This window comes from Leptopilina boulardi, unplaced genomic scaffold (genome assembly GCF_019393585.1).
Source record: "Leptopilina boulardi isolate dan_hultmark-lab unplaced genomic scaffold, ZJU_Lbou_2.1 LbouV2_347, whole genome shotgun sequence".
Classification (NCBI taxonomy): domain Eukaryota; kingdom Metazoa; phylum Arthropoda; class Insecta; order Hymenoptera; family Figitidae; genus Leptopilina; species Leptopilina boulardi.
Window position 1 is genome coordinate 481106 of NW_026137915.1, and position 11312 is coordinate 492417.

Consider the following 11312-nt stretch of genomic DNA (forward strand, 5'->3'; position numbering starts at 1 on the left):
TACGCTCCGAAGCGATTACACCGTAGCGATTTGGAACAAAATCTTGACCAATTCGCTAACTCGTAGCGCCGATAGACTTTGTTTTTTATCTTACACGCCACTAATTAATTTTTTTGACAAAATTCAAACGGGAGTTGATCTTGATTATCATATACAATAAGTCTGTAAAAAAAATTAATTTTTTAGTGCTAATTAATGCAATGCGCTACTTAGCGCCGTTGCTAAAAGGAATCCCATAGCTGTTACTTTATAGATGTCATTTGATTCAGTTTTTATAATTTTCTTAACAAGTTTCAAGTTGACTGCATCGTTTTCATTAATAGCATCAGCAACATGACATAGTTTTTTATTTTCCACATTAAAATGTCCTTCATATGTAAACTTAAAACCAAGTTTTGGAGGCCCGCGATTTAGAGTTTCTGTACTCTTAACCTGACGACCGAATATGTCGATACTCATCTTGTAAAATAGGTTGAATTACATAAAACTGAGTTAATAAATAATTCTCGCTTCACGTAATTCCTTAATTATAGATATAATTTCATTATTATGACTAGGATTTCCTGCAGTTTGAGAAGCTAAAAGTAATCGCAAGCGGTCTACCAATTCATTTGGATCATCCTAATAAATTAAGTCAATATTTGCATTTTTTTGTCAATCATATACTCTGGTATTAGTCTTCCACCAAGTCTCTTTTTTCAGGTTTTTGGAGATGATAATTTTTTTGCAATAAAATTTTGAAATATAAAACTTTTATTTTCCCGAATATTTTCTTCAGATTTATAATATATTTTTGTGCTCATTAGTTGAAATAACAATATTTACACAATTTTCTAGATCATATAAACTAATAAAATTTTCTTTTGGTATTTTTTTAAAATAAAAGTTCAAGTAAACCCCTCGTTGCTGGATAAATTGACTTGTTTGTTATGATATTATTTTCTTGAAAACTTATAGGTGATTCACCAATCATGAACCTTCCTTTAGCTAATTTTCGAACACCATATATACTATCTAAATCTTTTTTCTTTTTGTTTAATAAATGGAAATAATCACTTATAATTGTTTCCTTCACACTATCTGTTGAATTTATAGTTTTTGAACTATTTATGCTTTTGTCTAAAGATGCAGTTTTAAATGACATGTCATTATCATCAATGTTATTTTAACTTATGTCAGAAATGTCTATTTCTTTCAATTCTTCTTTCAATCCTTGTTCATTTTGTATTTCTTTTTTTGTTTCGGTGGATATTATTTTTAACTACTTTAAATTCGTCAGCTAATTTTTGAATTGGAGTCACTATTGGTTTAAATGTATTATTTAGTGATTGTTCAATTTCTTCTTTACCTAATTGAATCAATTTATATTTGCGTCGAATCGCATTACTTGGTTTAGCAATTTCACCCAAAATATTTTTTTGCTTTCGCAAATTTTCTACATGTGAAAAATTCACGTTGTTTCTTCAAAGAATGCAAAAAAGATCATCATATATATGTTTGAGATTCATTTCATCTTGTCTAAATAAAATTAATTTTGCAACGCATATAATATTAAGGGGAGATTACGGTGATTTTTTTCAAAAAATGTAAATTATTTTTATTCATTTTTGGTTAGTATAACTATTTAAGAACACGGAAAAATTAGTTTAAATTATTTCCAAGGTCTAGAACTGATATAAATTGAGTAGCAACATGCAACAACTCACCGTACGCGCGAACGCACGCGTTTATACCGGTCGGGTATCAGTAAATGGCCTAGAGGCACTCACTGCTACTTGACTGGCATTAGATTACTTAAAAATAATTTTTTAGAAGCCAAAGAAGCATCTGTGTATCGAGTCGGTATCGCCGATTAAGTAAGAATCACTTTTTTGTTTAATTTCTACTTAAAAAACTTTAAACACGTCTTTCTCAAAACTGAACATTTTCAACTTTGTCACACTCTCATTTTAAAACTATTCAACTAATTAACTTCAAATCTGGACAGTATGTTCCTTGCATCTGTAGTTTTCGTGTAAACTAGAATTTTTAAAATCCATTAATATTTTTAAAACTTATAAACAATTTAAGTTGCAAAATTGTTGTCGAAAAATGAAAAAAGTCTGCCAATCGTTCCTTTTTTAAAAAATATTTCTCATTTTAGTTTATACGATAGCCAAAATAGTATAAATTAAGAGAATTTTGTTTTTTTCATTTTAGATTAACTATTTCAGAGAAAAAGTATGACAAACTTTTAAAATGTACCACATTCGGCAGCCATTTTTTATTGGATTGTTTAAAAAAACAAAAATTGTTTTAAACTTTTTAAAATATATATTCTATCATAAAAAAAATTTTAACTAATAAAAAATTTTTTTACTATAAAAAAAATCTTTGAAAACAACTTCAAAATTACCGTTATCTCCCATTAAGAAACAAAATTTATAAAAATAAATACACGAGATGATTCAAAATAATAGTAAATTATAAAAAATAAGTAATAAAACTAATTGATAAGTCATAAAAATATAAATAAATCTTGCCGTTGATATAAAATGAATTTTGATCACGTCACATTCACACCCATTTACTCCAATATATCACAATAAAATAAATAGAACGAAATACAATTTTTTTTAACAAAATTGGTAGAATTAATATATAAAATAAAAAATATAATTAAATGATCAAAACAAATGTGGATAAATAAAATCAAGAATTATCTACTTATCGCTTACTTTCTGGAGAATTCTCAACAGCATGGTTCGGTCCAGGCTCGGAGACGGCGTCAGTAATTGAAGGCCAAAATAGCCATTGTACTTAAGGTTCCAGCGAATCCTTGGCGTAGCCCTTGGCCACTTATTTAGATAAATTGTTGACCCTATTTTTTGTTAAAGCTGATTATGCTCAATAGACTTGGATTACACCCTTATGAGTCTCTCCCAGGATTCAACAATGAATTTATTTACCCACAATAAATTAATAATTAACGCCACACTAAAGAATATAAAATTTTGCAAATTATAATAGAAATAAAACATTTAATTTAATCATTAAAAGAAACAATAACTATTGGACTGTTACCTCGAGGTCATCGGCGTTGCACATCGTAGCGTGGCGCGGAAATACCCAATATAATTTTTCGAATAAGTGAGGAAGAGACTCAGAAGGGCGATCATTTTATTAACACAGTGGCATTCTCCCCCAATAAGGCTTTTCTCCGAACCAAAACGTTTTTTCACGAACCGAGAACCTAGTTCCCCGAAATCCGTCGCCAAATGCTACCATACAAATTGCCTACATAAACGCGCATAGTCTCTCAAGATTCATCGAAATATAATTCTTACACAACTTGGGAGTTGGTATACGGAATCCTGGATTCTGATATACAACTTTTTTTATAAAAAAGATTCATGTGAAAGAAAGGATTAAGTGACCATATATAATAAGGAGTCACAAAATAATTAGAGGAATAATCTTATGTTGAGAGTTCTTTTTTACAAGGTAAACGATAAATTTAAATGTATATCTTAGTGTAAGTCATAATTTATATATATTATATATTAATAGTTCCTGTTTGTCTCCAAATATTGTAGAAGGAAAATTTTTAATTTAATAAATTTTAATCTAAAATTCTCTAAATTGAAATATAAAAATTCCTATTTAATACTGTTTGCATTTTTATAAATAACTCATTAGGGTCTTTTGTTTGGTCTTAATTCCAATGAATTTGGCCTAATGTAATCCAAATCAGTTAGGAATTTTAACCAATGCCAAAATGTGATTCCGTCATTTTAGCACATAGAAAAAGTTAAGATACAAACAAAAACATTTTAAGTAGACGTTTTATATATTTAAAATTTTAAAATACAATAGAGGATGGAGAGATCTAACAGAAGATCAGAGAGGGTATTTGATTCAAGTGATGCCGCCAGCTGATCTCGTTCCGGATATTATAAGGCAAATTTGCCTATTATCAATTGAGACCACAACAGAAACCAATAAATCAATTGACAATGCAATGATTCTTTTCACCGATGATTTCATGGTGGATCATAAGTACAAAAGTCTTCTGTTGAATGTTCCAACACGTCACGTAATGGTGAACATCGAAAATAACGAAGAAATGGCACGGAAACAAATAGTAAGACTCCGAGATTTGGACATTGTTCATTTCTTCATTATGGGCAATGAAGAGACAATTTGCATGGCTTTAAAAATCGCAGAGTCACAAAACTACACTGGTCGCTTTTACTCATGGTACATGATAACGCTAGATGAATTTACACCAGTCTGCGATAGGAACAATGTTTCGCTAATCTTCATCAAGCCGGTATACAATGAATCACGGTTAGCTAAAATAAATTCGAAAAATCTGCCAAAGCCACTAATCAGCTCCGCCTTTTACTACGATTTGACACAAATTGCAATTTTGGGAATGAAAGCAGCTATAGATACTGGAAAATGGCCTGAGATACGGGAACAGATAACTTGTGAAGAGCATAATGGTATGTAAATTATGATAAATGGTTATTTTTTTTTATTTTCGATTTGTATATTCGTACATATGACTGCTATTTTATTTTTTCAATATATACTAAAAATAAGTAAGATGTTGTTACGTCTAAAAATTTATTTTTTTATTGTTTTTTGTGCTATTTTATCTTCCCTGGTTTATATTACCTGCTTCTTTATTATACTAAACTTTAAATAAATTGCCTAATATTGGAAAACACACTAGTTGTACCTGGTTTGATACATTATATGGTTCAGAACACGCCTTTATGTTACATCCTAATAAAAAAATCATACATATTTTGATCCAAATAGAAAATTATGTTTCTAGTTAAGTTTAATTAAAGAATTTATTTTTTCAGATACAAATATACCGAAAAGAAATCTAAGTCTTCTACCGTTATTGAAGGCTGTGACCGAAGGTAACGATTTTACACCAACCTATGCAGATTTTCTTTGGGGTAATGAAAATGGGGAACACAAAATGGATTTTAATGTAACCGTGAGCATAACAGATATACTTGAAAAAAAAGTTGCAAGAAACGAGTTAGTCGCCACGTGGATTGTTGACGATAGTAAATCTATGGAAGTAAGTAATCTTAAAAAAATTAAATAGAAATATAAAAAAATTTAATTAAGAATTAAGAAAAATTAAAATGCATCATATATTTATTTTTCTCGTTTATTAGGCATTTTACCTTATGACGCCACAGTCTACTGAAGTCGATCTCTGAAGGGACAACAAACAAAATGAATAAAATGAAAGTGTCAAACAAGTATTTTTAAGGTTAACTGAAATTGTCAGCAGTCATTCTTTTCTAATTATATATTATGTTTGTTGTCTCTCCAGAGATCCAGCTAATCGGTCCACCATATTTCAAAATGAAGTTTCCTAAAATACTTATGATTAGTACATTTTTGTAAAAATATTTTTGACGATAATCTAGTTAACAAAAATAAATTTAAAGAAAATTTTTGTTTCTTGTACATGAAAAGATAATAAAACCTGATCTGCTGTTGAATCATACGGCCAAATTGAGTTATCGGATAGTGACAGTTATTCAGAAACCGTTTGTGATGTACGATGAAGAAAAAGGATGGACAGGATACTGCATGGATCTTCTGCATGAGATCAGAAATACATCAGGTATTGATTTTGAGTACACAATTGAAGAAGTTGCTGACAAAGAATATGGGAACATGAATGACAATGGCGAATGGAATGGAATGGTCAAAGAGCTCAAGGAAAAGAAAGCTGACATTGCTTTGGGAACATTGGCAGTAATGGCTGAAAGAGAAAATGTTGTTGATTATACAGTTCCGTACTATGATCTCGTTGGTGTAACGGTTATGATGCTCAAACCAAGAATCAGATCTTCACTTTTTAAATTCATTACGGTTTTAGAGGGTGATGTCTGGCTTTGTATAATGGCCGCGTACCTTTTTACGAGCTGCTTGCTGTGGATATTTGACAGATTCTCGCCTTACAGTTATCAAAACAATCAGGAAAAGTATAAGGACAGCCATGAGAAGCGGTTATTTACATTTAAAGAATGTCTCTGGTTTAGTATGACATCGTTGACGCCTCAAGGAGGAGGTGAAGTTTCGAAAACACTTCCTAGCAAAGTCATCACGGGTGTTTGGTGGATTTTTGGATTTGTCATCGTTGCTTCTTATACTGCAAATCTTGCTGCATTTCTTACATCCTCAAGACTAGAGATACCGATCGAATCACTTGACCAATTAGCTGCGCAGTACAAAGTTCAGTATTCCGCCATTGAGAATTCAACTGCTCACACTTATTTCCGCAGAATGGCTGACATAGAGCGACGATTTTATGAGTAAGATGATTATTTTTAAAAACTAAACATTTTAACGTTACGCGTTCGTTGATATTTGTCTAAAATATGTTTTCTTGAGGTGGTTGTTAAATAGAAAAATCCTAAATGACGGATTATACTAAATATGGGGGATCCCAGGTGAAGTAATCAAGGTTCAAAAAATTTTTTCTCCGATCACGCTTAAACTCGGGGCATTTGCAGTAGTCATAGATGATAATTTTTGGTAAAAGTATTTTTTCATTTAGTTTATTATTTTTTGAGGGGGAAGGGGGTGAAAGTTTTTGAGTTTTACGGCACATCGCATGTTTAAATAATTTTTTCTAACACACGCACCGAAAGTACATTATTTCTTACCTGTGTAGCGGGAAAAAAGTATGTTTTTCCGGCGAGCGGGAGGGAAAGTTACTTTCCCTCCCGTTGATGTCACTAAGCGGGAGAGAAAGTAACTTTCTCTCCCGGTGTTGTTACTTGTAGATAAAAATGAAAAGTTTGATTTAGTTTCATAATATAAATTGTTAATACTGAAGGGTTGTCGATTAACGAAAATTTATTTTGTAAACTTTCGACAAAATATTATTAACGTTTCATTAAAAAGTTAATAATTGTGTTCAATGCTTTATTAAATATTTGTACTTTCAGTTTACGTGTGTTAGAAAAAATAGTATGTGCAACTCGGGAGGAAAATGATTCCCATCTCGTGTGTTTACAGTTCTCTTCTTCGCTCGCAAGCACTCACAGGTGTCTGGAAAGAAAAAAAAGTAGGCCTACGATGCCAAGAAAAATCATTGTTACCTGGTAGTTCCTTAGCACCCCCTGAAACGAGAAAACTTAACCCGAAAATCGTAGCTGTTCATTTAGAAAAGTTTCACCCCTTTCTAGGGGGATTTTGAAATTTTTCCAAAAAAATTGTTTTTTAAAGGTCAGAAATAAGTGTTTAATTATGTTAATGATTTTTATTTATGTGAATGTGTTTGTAGGACCTCATTTTCTAGATACGAGCAATTAAAAAATTCTTTAATAAAAAAAACTAGAATTCGTAACTTTTTTTTATACAGGTGACGATTTTGGATAACTTAATTAACAGTGAATTTTGAATTTTGGAAAGTTAAAAATGTGTCTTTTCACTACAAAAAATATTGAGATGTCCCTTTTTGTTATTTCCGAGATATTAATTAATGAATTATTTAATGTTAATAAAAAATGCAATATTTTATAAACAAATAATGTTATCGTAATTCAGCGTTACCAACCTTACCACTTCTAATCAATCATATTAATAAAACATTTTTTATTTTGACATTTAAGAATAAAAAATTATTTAAACTTGGGATGTACTGTAAAAACCCTAAAACTTTCACCCCCTGTCCCTCATAAAATATAAGACTGATTGAAAATAGTTATTTATGTGGCAAGGGCGCAAAAGTAGAAAAATCGTGGGAGTTTGACGTACGAGCGAAGCGAGTGCGACAATCACGTAGAATTAAAGCTTTTATTGCTATTTTGAGTAAGTCCATCGAGTGAAAAGATTAATTTTGCACAAATCTTCTTAAACAGGTTTGATGGCATCGAAAACTTCTTTTGCAATTTGGTTTTTATGTTTGTAGTTTCCTAAATTTTTAGTAGCTTTTACTCTTCGCCAAGAGCACCATGAACTTTTATCGCTTGGGCAATTTTCATGCTGTGGTTTTTTGTCAGTTGATAGTTTATGGTACAAAGTTGCCTATATAGCATTTCTCATTTCTTGTACAGAATTTTTTTTTAAACCTTGATCACTTCAACTAGGATCCCCCATATATAAGAGAAATATTATATACATGATAAGTAGTCTGTTTTTGTATTAGTAGATGACGTCAATCTATAAATTTATTAGATGGAACTACAGATACCGTTCATTTGATAAGACGTTTCCATTTCTTTTTAACTTGTAACTAATTATTATTATTTGCTATTACGTTTTCACCATTCTCACACATATAAAATAAAATTTTTGACTTTACTAAATTTAGATTTTATAAAGGGACACTTTTCTTAAAATAAGTTTCCCACTGAATTTTTTTCTCAACAATTACAATTCCCAAAAACATATTATTTTTCCCATACCTTTTCAAAAACATGTATAATATTTTCTCAACGAAGTTATTCATGTTTGAAAACATAAAATTAGAATTTTTTCGCAACAAATTCGAATTCGCAAATCTAAGTTTTATTGAATAAAAAATGTAGTCCAAATAGGAACGCCAATTCGGTGTTTTCGCCAGTCTAGGCCAGGCAGCGTGGAATGCCAATTGGAACGCCCTGCCAGTTAAGTGGTTAAAGAAAATAATAAAGGAAGTTCACCTATGATATAGATCGGACGGTGGAGCGCCTTGGCTTACGATCACCGAGGTTAAGCACAGTTGAGTACGGTTAGTACTTGGATGGGTAACCGCCTCGGTGCTCGCTATAGCCCTGGTGTTTTCACTGTGATCGAGATATATCAAGCGGGATGTTTGACGTCAAGGATGTGTTTGTACATTTGTGATGATTATCCAAATATACATTTACAACTCGACTGTCAATAAACCGGCTGTGCTTGGGAGAGGTTTTCTGTAGTTTTCCTCTCCCCTGGCCAAAAGTCCAGTTAAATGGGAGTACTTCTAATAAAATTCTGTCTGAAGTCGCAATTTTAAAGAGTTAAAGAGTTCAAAGAGTTAAATAGAGTTGTGAGGAAATTGTAAAGACCCCTTAGGGGTATACAGTGAAATCAATATTAGTTAAATAATAAAGTATGTTCGAATTTTAACATTAAAATTGTCGGTTTATAAAATTTCTTAATTTAGAAAAGTTCGCTGAAAGTCTTGTTTCGTTTTCATACTGTGGCTTGAAGGGCCCTGGATTTATCCATCTATGCACCGGACTGTTTTGGGTTTTTCCTACAGACGGCGACGCCGATCGGAAGAGTAGGTGACAAGTTTCCCTGAATAATTGTTTATGACCCTGAATTGAACACATCGCAAGCATAGGATTATAACACAATGTGAGATATCCCGTCTCAGATACTGCGGAAAAACCCACATAAGATATCCCTGGGATATACAGCACGGATTACCCAGGGGATGGAAATTTGGATTCTGGCAAAAAGAGGCCAGAGAATCTGAAGACGTTGACGATAATAATATACTGTCTTACATACGTACTGTTGGATACCACATAATATTTTAAATTTGCAACTTGGTCAACAGTTAGAAAAAGTTCTTGTTGGAAAACAGGTTTTGAGAAAAGTGTCCTACAATCGATTTTATAATTAATTACAGATTTTCTAAAAGAAAATTCCGAATAATACTTGACTGGCTTAAATTTGAACATTTTGAAAATTAGGCACCTGAATAACATGATGGTAATAGGAAAATCCATTTGTCAGCTTCTTATTTTTTAACTTTTATTTACTTGCTTCGTTTCATTTAACATCTCACATGTTCTAATTACATTTTGTCTTTTTGAAATTAAGCGTTTGGAAAGGCATAACTCTCAACGACAGTCTCAGCAGTTTGGAAAGAGCAAAACTTGCTGTCTGGGATTATCCAGTAAGTGACAGATACTCAAAGATGTATGAGGCAATGAAAATGGCTACATTTCCAAAAAATCTTCAAGAAGCTGTAAACAGAGTTAGGAAAGTCAATACGACTAATGAATTCGCTTTTATTGGAGATGCAACTGACATCAAGTACTTGACAATTACGAATTGCGATTTAAAACAAGTTGGAGAGGAATTCTCAAGAAAACCGTACGCTATCGCTGTTCAACAAGGGTCACCACTTAAAGATCAGTTCAACAATGCGTAAGTTATTTCATTTCTTAAAATTCTATGATGCAATTATCATCTCTTTTGAAGTGCCAGTAAAAGTAGATATATTAATACTGAGCTTTCCTTCAACCTACTGCCTATTTTTGAGCTGGCCTAAGTCTAGAATAATTTTAAAAAATAATTTTTTATTATTTACAGAATTTTAATTTTGCTGAACAAAAGAATTTTAGAAAAACTAAAAGACAAGTGGTGGAATCGAAATGAAAATAGAAGAGATTGTAGCAAAGAAGGGGACAGAAATGAAGGAATCAGTATCCAAAATATCGGTGGTGTCTTTATCGTCATCTTTGTAGGCATCACATTGTCATGTCTCACAATGTTGATCGAATATTATTATTATCGATGTTGCACTAAGGCAGGAAAGAAGATTAAGAAACCTGTTATCGCAGATAACCCAAAAAGTGGGTCTCTTAAATCCTTGACGCCAATCGCTTTTACAGTTCGACCAGCTCCCATAAAGGATTTGGATCTTGAACCTCGATATAGAGTGAAATATTAATTTTAATCGATTTAGTTTCTTACCTCTATCATGCAGAAAATAATAAATCGGTTTAAATCATATTCACTCTTTTAAACATTCATTCCACTTAATTCGCTTTTATTGTCTTCTATTTCTTCAATTAACTGTTTCTATATCCATTCGTAGATCCTTTTCCATAATATGTATATCTGAATATCGCATTTATAAATTATAAGCTAACATACATTTTAAGATTTTTTTTGTCTTCTTTACTTTACTGTTCTATAATAACAGTTTACTATACGAAATAAGAAAACCAATTTAAAATCACCATTAAGTATTTACACGCATACATCAATGCCTTGAACCACATTTAAAACAATGGGCGAAATCTAGAAAACCATTGTTTATAGGCTCTTCTCATGTTTTTTAATCATGTTTATCAAGATTGAAACATGGATAAAAGAATTGCGAACTATGGTCAAAATATAATATTTTTTATTCGCTTAAAATTTTAAGATTTGAACCTTCACCGAAAGCTAGCAAACTATCGTATTTGCAAAACAAGTTTAAAATTTGTTTATTTCATTACCATTGAGCTTCCTCATCATGATAAACACTTACATATTATTAGTTTTAAAAAAATTCAAAATTTTAATTTTTTGTTCAAATT

General features: G+C 31.3%; 1 protein-coding gene across 1 annotated transcript in view; it reads left to right on the forward strand.

Annotated features, from left to right (window-relative positions):
• Positions 1-10678, forward strand: part of LOC127286085 (ionotropic receptor 25a-like) — a 29951-nt gene extending 19273 nt beyond the window's left edge. The window contains exons 4-8 of the mRNA XM_051312380.1: positions 3856-4487; positions 4857-5083; positions 5491-6335; positions 9823-10152; positions 10318-10678. Coding sequence (XP_051168337.1) covers positions 3856-4487; positions 4857-5083; positions 5491-6335; positions 9823-10152; positions 10318-10678 — 2395 coding nt within the window. The remainder of the gene's footprint in view (positions 1-3855; positions 4488-4856; positions 5084-5490; positions 6336-9822; positions 10153-10317) is intronic.
• The last annotated feature ends 634 nt before the right edge of the window (positions 10679-11312 follow it).